Source organism: Pleurodeles waltl, chromosome 11 (assembly GCF_031143425.1).
Source record: "Pleurodeles waltl isolate 20211129_DDA chromosome 11, aPleWal1.hap1.20221129, whole genome shotgun sequence".
Lineage (NCBI taxonomy): Eukaryota > Metazoa > Chordata > Amphibia > Caudata > Salamandridae > Pleurodeles > Pleurodeles waltl.
In genome coordinates this window covers 28,681,356-28,704,786 of record NC_090450.1, presented here as the reverse complement: position 1 = coordinate 28,704,786, position 23,431 = coordinate 28,681,356, and the positions used below count along the sequence as shown (strand labels likewise).

The following is a 23,431-nucleotide window of genomic DNA, read 5'->3' as shown; positions in this document are numbered from 1 at the left end:
CGAATTTAACAGATATCCTGTACACTTTATTTACAAGTGTCATAAGATATGATGCACTAAATGGTAGACGGGATATCCATCACATGTGTGATGGAGTAACCCATCTGCCAAAATTTAAATCACATTCTAAACCATGGACATCATTGAGGAGCCACCTGGGGTCGCAGTTGCATTGCCTTTGCAACCCTCATCCTCGGAGACAGCAAAATGAGTGCCCTTGTTTTCTGCCCATTTTTTTGTTACACCCTTCGTTAATAGTCTCTGTTTTTCATTATTAATGTAATAAAAACATGGAACACCAATAGCCGGAGTGAGAATGCCATTGAAGGATGATGTAAGTAATTTTTCTTAAATGTATGTTGTTTGCATGTTTCCATGTGAGAGTGTTTTTGTGAGTGCATCTCTGTGTGAGTGTGTGTGTGATAGTCAGTGACATGTAGTGAGTGAGAGTCAGTGACAGGTAATGAGTGAGACTGTCAGTAAGTGAGAGTGAGTGAGAATGAGTGACAATTAGAAGCGAGCAAGAGTGCATATGTGAGAATGACAAGGGATGATATGTGGCATTGTGAATGAGAGTAAATGAAAATGAGTGAGTGAAAAGGAGTGAATCAGAGTGAAGGAAGATGGGTGATAAGAGTGAGGGCAAAAAGTCAGAAAGTATGAGTGAGTGAGAAAGTGAATGTGAGTGATAGTGAGTGTGACTGAATGAGTGGGAATGAGTGAGTTATTCAGAGAGTGTGTGCACATGAGTGTAAATTGGATTGAGTCAGAAGAGAAATGAGTAAAAAATCAGTAAAACTGAACAAAATACATTTTAGTGTAAGAGATTGAGTGACATATGAATGAATGTATGTCAGTGAGAATGAATGAGGGAGTGTAAGTGAGAAAGAGTGTGAGTGCGTGAATATAAGTGCGCATGAGTGAGAAGATGTTATGTTTTGTGAGGCTGCTGTTAGTTGGGCAAAATACTGCGCTGGCATGCAGGAGACAATTGCTAGCATGACAGGCATCCAGGGAAAAATACTGGCACTGGCATAATCGAGGCAATACTTGGGTAAAGGGCACCTCTGGTTAGGTAATGGTAATGGCATACGGTAGACAACTCACGGCATACTGGACACCAATGAAAAAATGCTTGCGTAGGCAGGCTAGAGGAAATTCTTTGCACAAGGGACCCTCTTGGCAAAATGCTGTTCGCTCATTAGAGGTAATTTTAGCATATGTAAGGAAAAGTATGGCATATGGGAGGGGGGCAACCATGACAAAAGATTTACCCTGATATGCTATAGATAATCTTGACATGGGGGTAACCAACGGTATAGAGATGGCATTAATAACAAAACTCTGACTGTGGCATTTTGTATGTAATTGTTAGCTTATGGAGGCACTAATGATGGCATATGAGACGCAACCACGATAGAAAACTGACCCTCCCACTCTGGAGGTAATTTTTGGATATATGGGGGGGATCCATAGCACATTTTGAAAACAATGGGGTGAACTGTTCTGGAGTGCCAGGTTTCATTGGTGTGGCACACAATGAAAGGACATGAATATGAATGAGTGCCCTTTTAGAGCCCATGACGTTTCAGCAAATTTAATGTGAAAGATTTCCATGTACAAAAGAGGCCTGGCTCAATATAATTCAGGGCAAGTGTTTGAAAGATAATTTTACCGCCCTAAGAGAGGTGGTATCTAAAATGGACATTTGTCTGTGTTGTGTCTTATTAATCATGTAGTTATTATGGAATTTCAACAATGTCAATGACTGTGATGTATCAAGGGTAAGGTCATGTCACACCACTTTCTGGGGACACGCAGGGTGAAAGGTCATATGATATCACTTCCTGTGTAGTCACTAAGATAAAAAAAATGTGTGATGCCACTTCCACTTCTCCTAGCATTTTGGTGAATCAACACCTATGTACTAAACCAGTTTGCATTCCAATGCACTTAGGTATTGTGAACAAATGAAAACAAAGTTAACCAATACTTACAGATATATTGGAAGGAGACAAATCAGTGTAAAATTGCTTACAATACATTTTATCTTTCATGAGTGTCTTTCTCTGGATCTTGCGTTATTTCTATCTTAACAGGGGTGTGCTTATTTGAAGGGATATTTTTTACTACTTATGAGTTAAGCCGGCCCAGAAGTGGCAGATCATTAGGTTCTGTTTCTGTGCCCGGGTGACACGTTTATTCCATCAAAGTGGGTTCCACCTTTATGGCTGTGCCGACTTCAATAAAAATACAATCTTTAATGGCAAAGCAGTTTTCAGTCCTTGGGGGAAAAAACTGATGTATGTGAATTTGGAGGTTTGTTCTAACACTAGTGGGAAGGACATTCGTGCACTCTTCAGGCGCGGCTCCTCCGTTAAGGTGCAGGAGCAGCACCCCGTGCAAGTGGAGGCAAAACTTGAAAACTAAAATGATAATAAACTAGGCTCATTATGATTTTCTTTTTTGTCACTGGCTGAGCCTTGGGCATGGGTCATCGTGATCACAGGCACGAGGGGCGGTGGTGTGTACTGTTGTCAGTGGGCATGTGGGTTTGATTGGCCGTCTCAGGATGGCCAAACATACATACGCACTGAGATGTGTCCAACCTGAGCAGTGTTGCCGGGTTGGAGACAGCAGGCACAGGCTCCCAGTCTGTCTAGGAACAGAAATCAAGAGCACTCAGGCCAATCCTGATGCTGCTCTCATGCTGCCAGCAGCATGAGAGCTGCGTTAGAATTCATTTGCCACAGGGTAGCCAGGGAGCCTGTGCCTGTAGTGGAGCCAGACGAGCAGAAGAGTGCCGATCTGTTAGGATGCAGGTAAGTTCATCCTGTTTGTTTTATTTTCCTCTTGTCGACTCCCCACCCTTCGCCCCACCACTTTTCCCTGGCATTGCCTTTGACTGCATTCTTCCTGTCTGGAACCACCATTTACTTGGAGGACCCATACTGGAACAAAACAGACAAACATGGCACTGTTTCCATCTGCTGGCAAGTTCACTGGTGATTACAAAGCAATGTGACCATACTTGTCTGCAAGTGCCAAGTGCATGCTTGATTTCCTCCCGTGGTCTAGAAGAACCATCTGGAATGTCACCATGGAAAATCAGCAGCTAAGGTGGGTCTCTAATATGGGTATCTCTCTGCTTAGTTATCAGTTCATCACATAGCTTTCGAAAAGATAATACCAGAGGATTAACCAGTGACATTGTCCTGCTTGCAGTTTCAACTCTTTCTTAAAAACCAGCAGAAAGAGCCTTCCAACCTAGGTTTCATTTGTAAAGAGGACTGAAGTAGTTGAGTAATTCATGACTTACCGATTGATGAAAATGTATATACTATCCTTAGTTCTCACTTAAAAAACAGCCTTTCAAAGAATGTCATTTACAGCCAAACAATATTTCATAGCCTCTTTTATTAGTTTTGTGAAAAGTAAATAACATGATCTTTGTTGCCGATGTTCTTATAGAAAAATAATGTGATCACAGGCTAGTGAGTAAAGTATCAATTCTGAAAGGAGTGGCAGATAAAACCGCAGCTGGGAAATTATGCTTGCCCCCATCGAACCACAATGGTGCCATGATCGACTTGACTAGTCCAGCCCCAAAGAGGCAATCAATGTAATGTTGAAAATGAAAAGAAGGAAGGAAAGAATACTTGGGAGAATAAAAGTCAGAATGAAGAAAAAATCATTCTCTTGCACTTACCTTTGCTGTCAATCATTCTCACTAATTCACATTCACTCTAACTATGACTCACTTGTATGTTCTCACTCACACTTACTTCAACCCACTGGTATGCTCGCTCACTCATTCTCACTTATTCTCACTCTGAATCACTTATTTTCACTTAGTTATTCACTCACAGGCACTCATTCCCACTGAAATGTGACACTCCCTGAAATTAATTTTGACTCATTCATTTTTGCTGATTCTCATCTGGAGTCACTCTAACTCTCACTCACTTTTTCTCAATTGCTCTGAGTCACTCATGCCCACTTACTGACATCAAGCCCATTGTTTATCATTACTTACTGTCGCTCTCACTCATGCAATTTTCACTAACAGACACACATGCTCACACACATAGGCCCTCATTCTGACCTTGGCGGGCGGCGGAGGCCGCCCGCCAAAGTCCCGCCGTCAGGTTACCGTTCCGCGGTCGAAAGACCGCGGCGGTAATTCTGACTTTCCCGCTGGGCTGGCGGGCGGTCTCCTTCAGACCGCCAGCCAGCCCAGCGGGAAAGAGGCTTCCACGATGAAGCCGGCTCGGAATCGAGCCGGCGGAGTGGAAGCTGTGCGACGGGTGCAGTTGCACCCGTCGCGTATTTCACTGTCTGCGCAGCAGACAGTGAAATACATTTAGGGGCCCTCTTACGGGGGCCCCTGCAATGCCCATGCCAGTGGCATGGGCACTGCAGGGGCCCCCAGGGGCCCCGCGACCCCCCCTACCGCCATCCGGATCTCGGCGGTCCGACCGCCGGGATCTGGATGGCGGTAGGGGGGGTCAGAATCCCCGCGGCGGTGCAGCAAGCTGCGCCGCCGCGGAGGATTCAATGGGGCCGCGGTACACTGGCGGGACCCCGCCAGTGGTGCCGGTCCGACCGCGGCTTTACCGCCGCGGTCGGAATCCCCATTGAAGCACCGCCGGCTTGTCGGCGGTGCTCCCGCGGTCCTCCGCCCTGGCGGTCAAAGACCGCCAGGGTCAGAATGAGGGCCATAGTCTCTCTCTCACACAAACACACTCTCACCTGCACGCATGCACACGCAAAAAAGTAGGAGCATTTTGTTTGCTGTACCTCAGCTGGCAGCAAACGTCCTCTTTCAACTCCTCTTGTTCCATTTTTATTAGAATAATAGTTAATAACAACACACTGATAACACTGAGCACCGAATAACATAAAGGATAAAGGAAGGGTGCACCCCTGACACCCACAGGGTCACCAAATCTGCCACCCCTAAGTCTAGGAGTAGCAAATTGACAAGTTTTATGGCTGTGACACCTGAAGACCTCTAAATGACATGATTGGATGTCATATAATGATGTCCAGGACAAAAAAACATGCTTAACCATTTTCCCACCACCACCACATTTGACAGATTTCATTTATACACACAACTAGTTACTGATAGAAGCCATAATGATCATGGGGAGATTCTAACATGGTCATGAACCAAGTCACAGATACACATCCACATTTAATCACAGGAGAGACAGGTTCTATCCACCTGGCCAACTCTGTGTCAACTTTATCCTTTTTGAAATGTCTGACCTAAATAATATCCTCACCAACAAAAGCTTCAGAATCTGCTCAGAAAACACATAAATCCTTTTCAGATATTTGTAATTTCCTTTTCCTTTTAGCTGATGGACAGTTAGACCAAAAGTGGAATTCCTACCCAAAGTCTTTCCGAAGATGCCTAAATCAGTATGTCTATGTGTAGGAACCACCAGTAGGCTAGGAATCTGACTGCTAAACATCAGATTAGTTTTAAATCCAGATATGTGACAAGCCATAACTAATGGAACAACAAAATACTTTCAGTTCAACAATGGTTTGGGGCAGGGCTACTGGGTACTCCTGTGGGAAGCCATGAAACCTGTGGTTAGGGGTAAAGCGATAACATTTATCACACAGCTTAAAATAACTAGGACACATGCCATCAGGAGGATTGAACAAACAATACTACATTTTGAAAACTGACACAGAGAAACTGCTATGGAGCTACTACACTACATTACTACATTATAAACAGAATATTGCCAAGTTGTAACCTGGGGGTGGGTCTACATGAAGCACAGAGGGCTACCCTTGCATCTCAAAGTAGAGTTTATGGCCGAGGCACCAACACAGGTACATTGACATATTAGCTAAGAAAAGGAAATAACCAACCAAGGGCAGTTGTTAATGATCTAAAGTGTACTGGTCAGGGGTTTGGGGCTCAGGGAGAGATAGCACAGGAATTTGCTCAACTTTACAGTGTATTGTATCATCTTGGACCCATTGTCCCTTGATCTGCTCTCCAAAAATAAATGTCACGTCATTTGCTGAATAAGCCAAAAAATGAGTGCCTTAACCAGGAAATGACAGTTAAACTGATTGATCTGTCAAGACCCCAGGAAAACTGACTTCAAATTGAACCCTAAAAAGCAAATGCCTTTTGCTTGACCCCTCACTTGTTAGAAATATTCCATGTGGCTAGCGAAACCAGTGAGCTGTAGAAGACATTAGAGAGGCAGTAATCAGGGTGACTCCAAAGACTGGCAGAATCCACGATAAAGGTGACTCTTGCTTCCCGTTTTTTTGAAGGATGTTGAAGCAACAATTTTATCAAAAGTCTTAGTGAGGTGCCTAGTAACAGTTACCGAAACACTTGCTCACTAGGACTAAAGTGCCTTTATGCCGAACAGGTCATCTAGACACAACATTCAAAGACTTTTCAATGCTATTTCTCTTGCACCTGAATTGTCAGAATCAGCAATTGCTTTTGAAGTAGATTTAGGAAAGTTTTTTTGTTTTGTTGAACATACCTGTTAACTCTCCTGTAGAGCGTGAGATATGGCTCAACTTCTAGTGAATATGCCAGACTCTTATACACTGAACCTATGGCACAAGTATTGGTCAATGGGATTTGGCACAACCTTTTCCATTGCACATGTGACACGCCAGGAACACTGCATATCACTCCTTCTTTTTGAGAGGGCAGTGAACCTCTGGCAGCCACTATCAGGATGCACAATGACTTAACAGTTTTAAATGTGACACCGGACTGATAAATGGAATCTCTCTGTGAGCAGAAGACTTACTTGTATACTTGTAGGACCTGAAGAAACTGGGACTAATAACAATGCTGACTTTAAATTACTTGTTCCAGCCTTTGCACTTACTGGGATAAAGTCAATCTGTTTTCAGTTAGAGGAAAGGACTCTAACGATAGTATGACATCTCAATATTCTATCAATAAGTTACAGAGTAGATTGAATAACAGTGCCCAAGAACATATATGTGAAAGGAATATGTCTTATCCGCAAAAATTCAATCAGAACACCTAGCAATGGATGCGCTTGCAGTCAGAAATTGGATAATTGGTTAAGGACCATATAAACCCTTCTCAGGCAACAACCACAGTCCTCGTCAGGGTAAACAACAAAGGTTACTAAATTAACCTGTGCTTAACCCACTTGTAGCTTGGACCAAAGGCAATCATGCTTAACGTAGAGGCACTGTGTAAAATATTTATGAAGCACTCAAACAGTAATAACGTTTTTTTTTTAAAACACAAGAAAAAATCCATACCAATTTCAAATATTATTTAAACTAATTCAAATAATAATTACATTTTAATAAATAAAATGACAGTAGAACAAATTAAATCCAATTAGTAGAATCTGTGTTAGGAATTTTTAATGTTTTTGTTTAAAATAGTGCCTAAAAGGTCAAACCACCAACTGCAAATATCTGGTCACGCAAAAAGTCAAATGTTATGGTCTACTGAGATGGAGCATTGGTTGTATCCATGAGGTGTATTGGTCCCGGTCCTGTCTTACGTTTGGACTTACAAGAATATTTGAAAAAAAAGTTACTGAGAAGGTAAAGTTCAGTGGGGCAAGGCAGCCGACGTTGTCTGAGGAGCTACCTTTGTCATCAGGGAGTGACTGGACAAAGTGGCGATGATGATTTCTACCTTCAAACTTTGTCACTTTTTGGAAGTCGAAAATCTCCAGTTGCACTAAGCCACAGGCTGTATTCTTTAGGTTTAGACAGGAGCCACAGGGCCAGGGGGCACCACTTGGGGGGATTAGACCTCTGAAGAGCAGAGGCCAGGTGCAAGGTTCAAGGTCTCTGGAGCTTATGCCCCTGTAGGTCAAACAAGAGGCTAGCCATCTAGCCCTTAAAATCATTTTGGCAGTCTTGGGTTCGAGCAGCAAAGCAGGCCTCAAGCAACAGGGACACATTCTGGTAGTAACAGGGTAGTTCTCTGAGGTACAAGGTAGCCCTCAAGTAGCAAAGTAGTCCTCTGGGAGGTTCAAGGCAGTCCTTCTGGGGTCTTTCAGAGATCCAGGATTGTACTGATGAGTGGTTCAAGAGGTTTATTATTTATACCTGGTGCCAGGTTTTGAATTGGGAGAATCTTTCACATCTAGTTCTGAAAGTTCTTCCCTTCTCTTGTCAATGTTCTTAGAGGTCTGGTGTGACAAAAGACTAGTGTCAGGTTCCTTTGTGTGTGTTCTGAAGGCAGCCCTATGATGTGGATGTGTGGCAGGAAACAGGCCTTCCACCAGGCATCCTGCCATGTTGGCCCATCTGCCAAAACCTAGTCCCTTTTAATCTCATTGTCTGGAGGGAATACACAAATCCCATCAGCTAAGCTATTCACAGTCATGTGGCCCAGGACACTGGCAGCATGTACCAAGTGGTTAGAACAAGAGCATGCCAACTTTCTAAAAGTATTTTTTTCAGAATTGTGACTTAAAATCGGAATTTACTGTCACACAGGAATTTTAATTACAGCTCATACAAGTCAAAACATGATATTACAACCTGTTCCCAATCAACAATTAACACTTATTTAATATAATAAGGTAACCAAATGCTATCCAATGGAAGAGGTAGGCCTCACATTAGAGAAACTTGAATTTAGGAGATTTTCATTACAAGGACTACAAGCACTCCTTCCAGTGATTAATGACTGGATGTTTAATACTAGACAGGTACATGCCTACATTAGTGAACTCTGAGCTATTGATGGAGCAGGCTCAACACATTTTCTATGTAGCGTCAGGGTACCTCCAGACATTCCACAGGTCACTGGGACCATCCTCCCAATCTGAAAGGAAACTTGTTGACATCAGAAACTAACAACACACCTGCCACTGTTGGTATCTTTGTTCATTTTAGAGGTCATCAGGCTCCACGGATTCACCTGATGGAACACACTTGGGGGTTTAATCCTGAAAAGCATATTTTTTAACAAAGCAATGACAATTTTTTCTAGAAAGCAATTTGTTTATTAAATTCCCAGATCTTCTGGTATCTCCAATCTTGATATGTGCTCATGCCATATTTGAAAGCAACAGACATATTTCCCATCATTTAGTCCGTTAAAAGCCAAAATTGCTACCGACCCTTTACTCACTAACAAGATATCGCAAATTTTTAAACATTCCCACAGCTAAGGTGCACCTTGGAAAAATGATCTGGGACCGTGGGAGAGAGAATGGCCAGAGGCACTCAGGGCCACCAGGGAAATAGTCTTTGCAGCGTAGCTTAGGCTTCTTCCATTTTAATTTCTGCGCTACACTTCCTACACCAGGGAACCGCTATGGATAATGAGAGATGAGACACCACAGACTGTAGAGTGTACCCTGAAATATCGAGTCAAAATATTGTCACACACTAATATTGTGGACAAAAATATAGGCACACAAAATATCGAAAGGTAAGTGCATATAGGGAAGTATAGAATTACTGTTCTTAACTTCACAACAATGTGCCTTAAATGTTGTCAAGGTACAAAGTGTGGAGATAGGTATAGAAAAGCTATACATAGTTATTTTTCAATATTTTTTCCCTCGATGTCCTGTCTAACATATTAGTGTCCCATGATGTTCTGTAGACGATATTCAGAACTCAGCCACATCATCTAAATGCCGGCAGAGTAATAGGGACTGTGCATACTGTTTACACTTGGTATGAGGGTGCAGAATACTGCAAAAATATGGCATAAAAAGTAAGATGTTTTATATAAAGTTACATAAATAAATTGTCCTTTCTGCACAATGTGCCTTACTGAATATTGAATATAAACTGCAGGCAAATAGATACGCTACACTCCTTACTGGACTCCATTATTAATTTCTAAAAAAGGACATAGCACAGACATGATGAGCTTCCAATTCTTCACATAGTGCTAGGTGGAGCGCGGGCCTGCAGTGATGCAGAATTCCGGGACAACAAGTTTAAGAAGATCAAGGCAGCCCATGGAACATGAATGGACCTGGAATAACAGGCAAGACTCCAATGGTGATGATGTTACTTATGTCACTGAACCCTAAAGTCCAAGAGGGTTATATATTCTAATACAACAACCTATTGTATCATCCCATGAGTCCACGTACCTCAGGTGATGATCTTTACACCTTTAATTTATTTAATACACACTATACCTTGTTTGAGTTCAAATGAAAAATTGCAAATAAAGATTTCTATGTCAAAAACTCTTCCTAACATCCCTATATCAAATCCCTAAATCCATGCTCTACTTTGCTTACTCCACCAAATACTTTTAAAGACCAGTACTTTAAACTGAAGCTAATCTTATATCCTCAGTCTCTGTTTTAGTGCCTCTGACCACAAGCTCAGTTTTTTGGTTATTAGAAAGAATTATGGCTTTCTGATCCATCCATCCCATTACCAGGACAAGCAAGAAAGCACTCCCTTATGTTCCCTCCCCCTCATGCAATTGTTGGTTTATAAAAATATTTAAACCCTGGAACTCCTGCCCTTCACGTTTCCTACATGGAATTAAACTATAATCTTTATTTTGTTCATTAATAATGTCTGTGTAAAACTTGCAATATTTCTTGAGAGAATAGATAAGGTTATAGCTTCTGATAGTTCATACTGTAGGAGGATAATAAACACTGTAGAACTCACCAGAATTGTAGTTTAATACACCAAGTCCAGTCCTCTAATTTAGTACATCTGTTATTTTTTTTTGCACCCAGAAGTGACTGAGTATTTCTCATGTTTGTTAAGCTTTGCTGCCTCAATTCCCCTTAAATAATGATGGGGGAGGGGTTGCTTCTGTTTTTTTTTTTTTTTTTTAGAGGTGCCTGTTTGGGGTGACGAGGGTGAGAATTACCTCACCAACTGCATATAGTCAAGCAATGGACCGAGGGATACAAATCAGAGTAATTAAGATTACTGGTAAGTAATCCACACATTATTTGCGGTCCAGAGGACGTTTGGTGTTTTAAATAAACCAACATTGATGACATTCGTATGGACAAGATGCTGTTGTCTGATCCCAGCTCCACAAATTTCATATTGCATATCAAAGGTCACCATTAGTTACATGTAGGGATACATTTGAATACCTATTTATCTGCACTGCATGTTTTTACGTCACATGTTACATATTGATAGCGATTACAGTTGCTGACCTCATTCTTGACCTCATTTTATTTAATGCACTCATGTCCTTTCAGAGTTCCTTGTTGGGCTCCCTCAAGCATCTGCATGAATAAATGAAATGTTGTATACAAAAAAACTTACCTTTGCCTCCTGAAAGCTTCTCAAAAAGTGGGGGTACAGCCCGTTCAGAAAGTTCCTCCGAGTGCTTTATTAGTGCATTTCTGATAGACCTGCATCCGTTCACCACAACCGCTGGCTTCTGCCCCAGCCAAACTGTAAATATGTTCCCATAGGTCTTTGAAAGCTACAGAAAGAATGCAGCAGACAGCAGGTTAGAGAGGGGGACAATAGGCAGGCAAATTACTAACCCATATCACTTGAGGACAGGTGTAAGAACCAGTATGCATCATGTGCTTTCTGTGGCAGAGAACTCCAGCTCCACCCCACTGATGAAGTACAACTGGTTTCAGTGCGCTTTTTGTTGCAGGTCAGAAGGAGATTGCCCTGGAGGGTGGGTTAAACTGTTCCTATCTGGGCAGGACTTGAGTTGATTGGTATAATATCGACCTATGTAGTGGCACAATGTGATAAAATGATCACGTGGAATGCTGCTAATTACTTGTGTCTGAGGTTAATTGAAGCGTTCCACTCATTTGTTTTTATGGGCGAGCGCAAAGTGCTCCGTCCATAAAGTAATCTCTCTTTGGGCTTCAAACCACGCCCAGGTCATGTCAGTCTCTTTCATTGGTTCCTGGGCTTGCTCTTTAAAATCTGCTTGCTTTCATTTGTGAAAGGCATGCATACATCATGCCTTTTCCAGTGTTTAGCCCGCCTACACAGCACCGGTAAACTACTAGAAACATACGAGGCTCGATGTTTTGAGCCTGGTTTCTCGACTACTTTATCTGTTAATTTTCCCCGCAGCGCGATTGCGCTGCATTTTACATAGCGCGATAGCGCTGTGTTTTTTTTCTTTTAATTTGTGTGGCAAGAAAAGTTAGGTTTAGGAGTTTACAATGCAAACAGCTCCAACTCGAGCAAATGCGAGACCCGTTGCATTGAAAATGCTTGTTTCCATTTTTTTCTCAGTGAGCCTCCTGAGTGCAGCTAGTATGACTGGACAGGTGGGCTTGATGGGCTCCATGACTCAGTTTGGATCTCACTGATGAGGCTCAACTTTGTATGTAAACTAATTGCCGTCCAAATGCTGAGGTGTGAGTAAAGAAGATCATTCAAGTGGCCCAGCAAAGCCGAAACCCGTCTAGTGTGGATTAAACTAAAACTCTGGCTTAGCTCTGCATGGTTTTCTTGAGTGTGAAAGAACAGTTAATTTAGTTCCACATAACACCACTCAATACAAAATTGATGTGGTATCAATGATCTCTTCATTACTAATAGTCCCTAGAAGGATTCATGGATCCAGTGGTAATTTGAACCCAACTTTGAACTTTATGACATTTCAAACAAGCACTTCACTAAGAGAAGGACAATATATTTGCTTATATAATTGTTTACTTTAGATCACCTTTTCACCGCGCTGTCCCCTTTAACACCTGCCTGTCTGTTTTTAAAATATACTGTGATTTGCATTGGAATGGAGAGTACTGTCTTACCCCGGAAGGTTGGTTTTGACTTGTATGATTGGTTAATGCATTATTCATGTCTTGCTCTGCTTATTTTTTCATTTTTTTCCTGGTTGAACACTTTTGTTGATTGGTTAAATTAAAAGCTGAGCCTGCTTTATTAGATGTTTGATTGCTATTTGCAATCCAACATGTACGACAAGTGGCAGATATCCTTAATAAGTAAAAGGAACAATGAGGGCAGTCAAAATGAGAAAATGTTGTTAAATGGGCAATGTAGTGGTACGTATACATTCACAGGTGTAGTAGGTGTGCTATTTCTACCAATAAGCCTAGAAGGAAAGCGTGTTTGTTAAATTGCTAAAATTAGGTCAAGGAGATATATAAATTTTCTTTAGTAATATACAGAAGATGTACAGAAACCACAGTTTCTTTCCCATATATGAAGATTCTTTCACTATTTGAAGGGACGCCCTAAACACACCCATTCCAAATTCCAAATCGGTATTTATTCGCAATTCCAAACTGCGATTTGGTAACTTGGGGCCATATGTTGCAAAGGTTTTTACCCATTCTGTGTCTATGGGAAAAAGTGTTGGTACATATGGCCCTTGCTCCCAAATCGCATTTTGGGATTAAAACATATCAAAATGCATTTTTTTAAATCACAAATGGACCGATTCGGCGAATCGGGCCCTTTCTGACAGGAAAAATGCTTGATACATCTGGACTATGTTCTGTACCTGGTCACATATGTGTTTGAGATGACCAGAGTGAAAATGGTTATGAACATGGTATGGTTATGAAAATGGTTATGTGAGGATGGCTAGCCTCTGATCTGTACTTTGCCTCGTAGGTGTTTGGGAATGACCAAGCTTTGATCAGTACATGGATATCTGTAGGTACGGGATAAAACGGCTTAGATAGGTTTCTTGTGATGTCTTGTCCAGACTAACCGTTGGAGATGTTTATGAATGGTGGTTCTGTATGGTTAAGGACTGAGGTTGCTCAGATCTTTGCTTGACTGTTATAGCTCAATGAGCCTTGTTCTTGGTAAAGTGCGGAATAGCAACAAAAAAAAACATCTCCAGTACGCTGTGTTCAAGAATTTAATTTTGGTTCGAGATAGTTCTTTCTTCACCTCTCCCTATCTCTGTGTATTTTTACACACACTGAGATGTGTATCTATGTGACTTTGTGACAGGTTCTAGTTAGAACATTAGTTTCCTTGTCTTTGGCATGACAAAACTTGGGCCTGTCCTTACGGTCGACTGTAGTACCACGATGGGTCACAAACCGTTTAGCATTTTTTGCACCCCCAGCGGGTTTGAGACCCAGCCTTAATTACGCTCTGCAAAAGATGTACTAGTTAAATAATATTTTTATTATACAGAAGTCCTTAAAATTTAAGAAGCAGGAAACCTTTTGGGACTCACAGGGAATGCACAAATGAAGACCTGAGAAGTGACAGCAGACTCTTGTCCCCGCATTTGCATAATTGAATATCATTTTTAAGCAGCCCTCTCTATAAAGTGAAAAGTCTGTTTTTTTATAATGTTTTTTAGGTTGCCATTTAGTGAATGAAATCAGGTTGATTATCTAAAATCCCAAGCACTGGCTGAATGAAATTGTCATTTATGATGCTCGGGTTTGCTCCTCTTCATTGATAAGAAGCTATTTTATGAAAATATGAGTAGCCTGGGAGTGCTTAAGGAGGGGTAGTCTTTTTCCAGTTCTAGTCTGAAATGTATATACCCACTACATGCAGCAGATCTGTAGCATTGCAATATCCACTTTCCTAAAAAGGGAGTCCTTACAGTTCTTAATTTGCAAAAGGATAAGTGGACCAAGGTTCTGCTCGGAAACCAGGGCTGATGCTGCTGAATGTCAGCTTGCTGAATACTAAGACATTGTACCCTTGATTCCACCTCCTGCATCTGTAATTTACCACCAGACACTCCTTGCCTCTTTATCTCGCTCTGACAGATTCCTTTTTATCCCTGCTTTCTCCCTTGTCTCATTTTTCCATCTTTTTCTTCTTCCTTCCTTCCCCTCTCTCTCTCTTGTTGTTGGTCGAAGTGTGTTGAGAAAAAAATAAATACCTGCAGATCAATGTATTATATTCTTCCTTAATTTACTTGGCATTCCTAATTGTACAACGATTTAGACTAGCACATGGGAAATTAAGACCCTTTCAGCTGCTGGTCCTGCGTTTTGTCTTTCATTGAACTTTGTTCAGAAAAAAATTGAGAAAAAAACCTTTGTAAGCTGTGATTGAGAACAGGAGGTCCTCAGTGCTAGGGAGGCTCCTGTGAGCTGCTGCTTAGGCGCCGTGCATCGAGTTACAAGGAAAGTACAAGGTGATTAGGTGTATTGTCAGCAATCTTGACCCATGGGGAAGCCGATTATCACTCTACACGCTTGCCAACATCTTTGGTCTATCAGGAAACCGTTTTGATATTCACTTTGAAGTTGATGGGCACTACTTTTCTAATAATTATTTCTTTTAACGCAGCATGAAAGTATAAGGCCTTGCGTGCAAGGGAGTTACGATTCACAAATCATTCGCAAACTTCTCTACCTGAAATGTCATGGATGTAGTGAACACAAAACTATAGGAAATTGAAAACATAGCACATTGTTTAGAGTTAACAAGTAATCAGACAAATGTAACAGAGAACAGTGATACCCAAAAGTAGAAAACAAAACAGCACCATGAAAAAATGCAGGAGGCATTCACAATTTCTGATTATTATGAAAACAGTAAGTTGCACTCACAAGTTGCCATCAAGTTGAAGCAAGAGATAATTAGGCAGAACCTGTGGAAGGAGTCCCATAATTCAATACAACCTTTCCGAGTTGCACCACTCTGCAGTGGCATGAAGGATGTGTATTCTAGTAGAACAGCAGATGAGTAGCAGCAAATATTTGGACAGAGAAATGCAAAATGAGGACAGATAGTGGAGGTGTATGCCAGATACAGGTTAAGTAGGCAAGACATCACCGGACTTAGATATGAGCTACAGACTATGCATGGCAGTAGGAAATTGCAGAATTAGTTGAGGGGGTTAGGAACGCTCCTCGGGTAACAACCACTGTCCTTCTTAGGATCCATCACTGAAGTCACTAAATTTGCCTGAGCTCAGCCCCAAGGGCACAGAGTATAACTGAGAGACAAAGTGTAACGTATTCAGGTAGTACTCAAAAAGAAATAAGCCAAAACACAAACAATAAAAGTCCTAAAATTAATTAGAAACATAGAGTAAAATGTATTAAACAAAATTACACAGAAATTAGAAAAATCTGAAAAGGAGAACCAGAGATATGAACTTTTAACCTTTTAATTTGAAATTGCACCAAAAAGCACTAAGGGTCAGTGATATAAAATGGTTGCAGTGTAACATGGGCCAGATAAACTAACCAGGTTTGTTTAGGTCAAAGATTTTACCTTCTCATTTTACTCCTTTAAGTCCTAATCCACCACCGGAGTGCACTTCTAGAGCCGCCAGGACCTCAAGGGGAGTCCTTAGAATTGCCACTGATCAGGTGGGCCCTTGCTGGAAGGGCCTCCTGTAGTTTATTGTATCCCTGTAGCTTGAACAGGAGGGCAGTCTTATGACCTTTGGTGTCCAATATGTTGTCTTGGGTGTGAGATGGAGAAGAGGTCCAGTCATTTAGGGCCCCTCTCTGGTCTCAGAATGCAGATTCAGTTTTCTTCTGATGTTCCACAGGTCCAGGTGTCCTCCTATGTGAGTGCCTGGAGATGCCTGTCACAAGCTTGTGGGTGGAAATGTGGACAAAGGCTTTGGCCACACTAAACCTGCACTCTGAGGACCACGGGTGTGTGGGGAGTGTTCTATAGTAATCCTAGTGCCCTCCCATGTCTAACACTAAAATTTATGTTTAGGCAGTCCATCTATTCCCAACAAACTCAGAGACAGACGTCTGGTAGGATAAAGCTTCACACAAAGGTTGTGTCTCCAGAGCAGCCTGAGAAAGGGACATTCTTGAAATGAAACCAAGTAACACCAGGTCCCCATGCCCTGTCTAGAAAATGTGTATAAAGGTGTGATGTGATCCAAATCACCCCACTTTGTTCAAGTCACAAGCTCTTTTTGACCAAGGAATGAAGTACCTAGTGAGTTACTGTGTAGCCACAGCTGGTGTCTACCTGTTACCAAAGGCAGTGGGACATCACCTCAGGTCAACACTATGCTGGAAGAGATAGGAATATGTCTAAAGTGTCTAAGAGCCTGACTACCTGCTAAGAGAAGAAAAATGTACTTGGTCTTGCACAAGGACAGACTCTCCAGGAAGAAAGGCCCAGCATGTGTACATGGAGCACCCAGAGGAAGCTGACAAATGATTTGCTGAATCGGTCCATTTGTGACCGGCAAAATGCTCTTTGATAAATTTTAATCCCAAAATCTGATTTGGTAACAAGTTGCCAAATCACAGTTGGGAATTGAGCATAAAGTGATTTGGTATTTGGAAGGGGTGTGTTTAGGGCATACCTTCAAGTAGCAAATCAGAATGGGATGTATACATGTTTTGCAACCAAATTATGGATGCAAAACATTCACAGATTACCACCAAATTAAAGTTGGTGGTAACCCATTTGCAAATGGTTAAGGGTCCCCTTGGGACCCCTTCACCTCTGAGAATATTTAAATAATAAAATGAAACTTTTAATTTTTTCTTTTCAAACTCATCCCGTATTCCTTTAAAGAAAACAGTCTATGTTTAAAAAAAGAAAAGAGATGGTTTTATCAAAAAGTAATCACAGACATGGTGGTATGCTGATTCTATCAGGCCACCATCCTGTGATGGCTGCGTTTCCTAATGAGTCGCAAATTCAACCTACCTCACTTATATGCATAAGGTAGGTTTATTTGTGACCTACTGGGAATCGATAATGAAACTCAAAAGAGTTTCACACATCAGGAATACCGATATCCTAATATTAGTACATCTGGCCCATACTCTAGTTCTCATGTACAGTACCATGTACATACCTGAGCCTCGTAAACCTATACCCATTGGCAACCATGCACAGGTATGAGTTTGGTCACCACATAGTCCTATGTATACATCTGAGCATAGTTACCCCAACCCAGGTGTAGATCAAAGACTGTCAAACCATATGTTACCAAGTAGAGATTTAAGCTTAGTTTGCCTACACATAAATGCAAATGTGAGCCTGGTAATCTCATACCCATAAATATAGCCATATCCAGATCTGACTGTGGTTACCAGTTACATAAAACGGGAATCTGAGCCTGGTCTCTGAAACTTAAATAAAACCTTGTAGATACCTGAACCTGAAAACCCTGCACCCTTACATATCCATGAGCCCCCTGTACCCAAGCATCTACTCTGTACAGATCTGCATCAAATTACCCTTTACTCTTACATACCCATGTACAGATGTAAACCTGATCATCCCTCCTCATACATACCCATCTTCAAATCTGAGTCTAACCACCCCATAGATATACAGATCTAAACCTGATCACCTGTTCCCTTGCATAGCCATATGCAGATCTAAACCTAATCAATCAGGGAATTTGTAAAGCGCACTACTCACCTGTGAGGATCTCAAGGTGCTGATCGCTAATCACGCTAATCACTTTGTATTTGGACATATTCATGTACAAATCTCAACCCGGTAACTCTTCACCCTTAGATGTCCATGTCAAGATCTAAACCTCATCACGATGTACCCCCACATATTCATGTACCAATCTAACTCTTATCACTCATAACCATATGTAACCATCTTCAAATCTAAGTCTAATAGTCCCAAACATAACCATGTACAGAGCTAACCCTGATCACCCATACCTGTACATATGTTTGCACATATCTAGATCCATGCACCCCAACCCGAGCCTAACCATGTTCAGATCTGAGATTCATCACCTAATACCTAACCATGTACTGATCTCAGCTGGTCCACTAAAAGCCACACATACCTATACAGAGAACTGAGCTTGGCAACCCCTTAATCATGATAACATGTGGAAATTTGAGTTTCTCTATTCCGTACCCCTTTTTAAATATGTTCCGATCTGAGCCTGGTCCAATATATCTTCGCTTTCATATCTGTCAATCTGAGTACCAGTCCTGCAAAAATAAACATAATCAACAGAATGTCTGAGCGGGGATATCATTAACTCATAGATAAGATCCCCAAAGCACCTGGCTCTCTGATTGTGTGCTCCTGAGCCACTCATTGAGCAAAGTACATATCTGAACCTTGTCACCTCAAACCTGCAGAAAATTGTATTTTACAGAGCTAACCTTGTTGCTGAAATATCGTGCTATGCCAAGATCAGAGGCTGGTAATGTCAAGAACATATCTGACAGTGAACACCTAAATCCTTTTAGAATGAAGCACACATTAGGTTGAATACCTCCAGCCTGTACAGGACTAAGTACAGTTCTGAAAATTACTCCCTTTGATAAGAGAGAACCAAGTGCATAGCCTTGAGACTTTTTGCATAGCACATATTTTGTAGAACCAAGTACAAATATGAGGCTGTTAGCATCATATACATATTCGGTAGAGCCAAATACAGATATGAGACTTGCAACCTCAAACAGTAAGGAGTCAAGTACAAACAAGAAGGTGACCCCCATCAACACCTATGGAACCATGTATAGGTCTGACGCTGGCTAGCTCAAACTCTATGTAACCAAGTACATATTAGCGTGACTACTTCAACCCACGTGACCATAGAATGGTCGCCTCACCGCATGTCATCTAAAATCAGCTACAGATCTGGAGATGATGACATTAGATGCAATTATTTGACAGCCACGTACAGCTTTGGGGGCTGACCCTTTGAAACAATAGGAAATACGTACAGATATAAAGCTAACTGCTGCATATGCCATGGACCCAAGTAGGTCTGAGACTGACTATCTCAACCCCTATGGAAGCAATTACAGGTTTATGGAGGGGCACCTCAACCTGCATGGAAACTATTAGATGCCATAGGCCAACCTCTTCAAACCCCAGGAAACCAAGTATGGATCTGAAGGTGGCCAACTCAAATCGTATGGAAGCAAGTACATCTCTGAAGCCAACAACTTCATTTACATATACTATAGACCCAAGTAAACAAATTTCAGATACTTTCATAACAAATTTAACCAACCAATGCAGATATGATTGTCTTTCTCCTGCCTGGCAAGTGCACAACACCTGTTATGGCGTATATGAAAAGATGGTTTAGGGATGTGTCACCTATTATGTAGCCTTGGTTTCTGGATTAACCTTTTGGCAAAGATGGAGACCTATAAATGCCGTTTTGTGAATTATCCATACCTATTTGGTACTCCTAGGAATGGCAGATTATAATCTGCTGTAATTAGTTTAGAAGCAGAGTGCAAGGAGTCTGCCTGACGCTTACTTCGAAGCAAAGAGAAAGATGAGAATTTCCTGTCACAGTGATGTCACTGTTGGAAACTGCAAAAACAGTGAAGAACTAGGTCTGATCAGTTAAAGATATAATGGGTTCAATGACCTGGTATGTGGACGTTGGGGGTAGAGGTTGAGCATGAAGTAGAGGCAGCCACAAATTTTGATCAACTAGGGCATATTTGATGTAAGGTCTTACTATGTCAGTTATATTAAAAACCCTACTAATTCCAAATGAATAGTACCTGCATAAGGAACTCATGGCGAAGCTCAAATCTCATGGTCCACAGGTTACCGATGATGGGGAGCGGTGTTGGTCCGGGGGGATAACCTCTTCTGGACCACTGAAGCTTGAAAACATGTGCAGCAATGAAAGTGGCAACAAAAATCAGCAGTCCTACACTGATTGGCAGCATGATGTGCTCTTTCTCTGTGGTCTTATTCACAAATCAGGTTAGATTTTTCTTGTCGATTCTCCTTGTCTCTCTTCTTTACAGTTGTCTCCTTTATTTATGCTTCAGTGCAATGGGGTTTTGCCTCTCGCAGTTTCCTTTCCTTTCTACTTTTCTCTTCATTAAATCGCACTCTATTTTTTGGTCTCCTCCTGCTTCCGTTTTTCCTCCTCCTCTCCAGTTCTTCTACTAATTACATGCAGGTTTTCCCTTCACTTACTCTTTCTGTTTAAGCAAATTTCCCAAAAGTTTCCCTATTTCTATCTCTCCCTCCCATCCACCTCTGCCTCTTCTACTGGCCACTTTCTCTAGCTTTCAGTCTATGACACTGTAGCTCACACACTCTGTTCTTTTAAACCATCCAGCACAAACAATTCAGTGTTTACACTGCTTGCTTCGTCACCTTTGTTCATTTGCTTTTTTCCAAATATCATAGAGTTTATCAGCCATAGTGCATAGCATTCAGACTCTCTAACATCCTTGACCAGGTTTCATGACTTACATGCCACTGCCAAATGTCAACATTGGCAGAAACACAGATCCTGTGGATAAATCGGACATTTCTCAACACTTTTGTTTACTTTCTCCTTTCTTTATTTTGATTGGGTTCTGTGCAAAAGATAAGAAAACGTCAGCAAATCCAAAGGACATAAACTGTGGTGCTTTAATTTATATTATAAATTACACAGCTAGTTAAAAAAATGTATTAAAAACTCAGAAAGAGAAACCAATCCTACTTGCAGATGAACCATATCTACCTACCTTGTAACAGATCCCACAATTCAACACCTGCAGATACTGTTTGTTGCCCTCTAGCTATATGAGTACTGACCCCATTATCTACCTCACTTCGGGGGAGGTAAAATAACTCTAGAGTACTTTAAGGCTTCATTTAGTGTACAGCAGTTAGGTTTCTGTTTGTCCTCCATTGCAGAAAGTCAACCAGACTGTAGATGAACAATTTCCACATTTAGGCCCATGTTTATACTTATTTAGCACCACATTTGCGTAATTTTTTGACACAAAAGCGGCACAAACATACAAAATACAATTGTATTTTGTACGTTTGCGCCGCTTTTACGTCAAAAAGCAGCACAAATGCTGCGCTAAAAAAGTATAAATATGGGCCTTAGTTTTTCATAAAATAAGTTTGCTGCCCTCCATAGCTGAGTTTTGTGCATCAATTGTCTTGGCGTACTTTGTCAGCATTTTTCCTTCCTTGGTGCAGAAATGCTTTATCAAAGTTGGTGTGGCAGTTACCTACCTATGTATTTAGAGTGGACTGCCACCATGGAACATCATTCAAACTGTTGTGACAGAGGATGACAATGGTGAATAGTTACAAGTATCGAGGATGTCCACCAACATTTAAGAGGACAAAACACATGTCGACACTATCAAAAAATTACCGACACCTCCTGACTCTCCTACAAAGCAGACAAAACCAGCTCTTACATGCACTACAGACCCTTGGGGTTTGCAAAAAAGAAAACATCATTTGTGGCTATAAGATCTTTTTACTTCTCAGAGAATGAGCTGTAAGTAATAGTGGATGAAATTGTGAGAGTAGAGTCACAGCTGTTAGAACCATTGGTGTAGACAACAGACTTAAGCCAGCTTGGGGAAATATTAGGCAGAAGTTTCAAGAGCATGAATGCTGTGTCCACTGTGCAGCATTCACAGTATGACATCTGCAAGATGTGGAATAATTTGTATAGGAAGCATATTACTTCTATACTTGGTCCTACCAATGTTCTAAGGAGCAGATGGTGGGTCCCCCTGACCTATTTGAGGAGGTGTGGTATAACCTGCAGACTGAAGGCATCTTGGGTCTCTAAAGCTGAGGGGGAATGGTATGTAATGTGGGAGCATGTTTCAGATGTCATGGTATAGTCATCTATGAACTCCCTACTTCCTGTCCAAACAGTTTTGAAGTACAGAACTACATGCACCATATACATACTAATACTAGGTGACTCTTCATGGGAATCCACTTGTGATGTTATGTCACAACTCAGTGGCACCCTTTTCCAAAACATAATTATAAATCTGGGCTAAGTTTCATAGACTGCCAGAGCACAGCCTGGTAATACAGAACACAAATTAAACATGAGCTGTCTATTTTTAACATTTGCCAGAGCCTATATTAAAAAGCATGCTCCCTGGAGCAGCAGGAGGTAAAGTGGAACATGTACACACATTTGCTAATAGATGAGCCCACTGTCTTAATCAGTAGTTTCCCATAGATCAAGGGAAAAGTTCCACAGTGTTTACCATGTATGTTAACTTTCAGTGAGGGAAAACCAGTACAACAGTGTACAATTTCTACAGCAACCATAATGTAAAACAAAGGCCAACAACACTACAGGATCTACATCAGTACCAAGTCACATAAACATGCTCAAGGTGTTTCTGTTAAACATTGTAAACTAAAACAATGTATTCATAAGTGTTTGATGTACATCATAAACAACTGCAGTATGATAAATAGTTTCACATGTATACCTTTGACCATTGACAAGGTAAAAGCACTGTACAGACTTATCACATCAACACAACATAGGCACTGCAGTAGAGTTATCCTATGTAAAAAAATAAATCGTTAGTCAATTTTTGTATTACCCAATCACTATTTGATGCTAAATGTAGTCAGTGCATGAGATAGAAGCATCTGAACACAGCACAAGATGCATGCTGAGAGGACTGATACACTCTGTCACCATGCACTGAATGTAACAATAACACCAAATGACTTCTGGGCACATCAAACACATCCCCAGACAACCAAAGAAAGCCTTGTTCATAAGTCAATGCCTCAAAAAACTCATCCC

At 41.2% G+C, this 23,431-nt stretch overlaps 1 protein-coding gene across 2 annotated transcripts in view; it reads right to left on the bottom strand.

Annotated features, from left to right (window-relative positions):
* LOC138265292 (cytochrome P450 2J2-like) overlaps window positions 1-20,913 on the bottom strand; it is a 177,360-nt gene extending 156,447 nt beyond the window's left edge. For both annotated transcript variants that reach the window (XM_069212897.1, XM_069212898.1), the window contains exons 1-2: window positions 20,394-20,913; window positions 11,281-11,443 (exon numbers count right to left, since the gene is read on the bottom strand). In XM_069212897.1, the coding sequence (XP_069068998.1) occupies window positions 11,281-11,443; window positions 20,394-20,564 (334 nt within the window). In that variant the 5' untranslated portion in view covers window positions 20,565-20,913. The remainder of the gene's footprint in view (window positions 1-11,280; window positions 11,444-20,393) is intronic.
* Window positions 20,914-23,431: the final 2,518 nt, after the last annotated feature.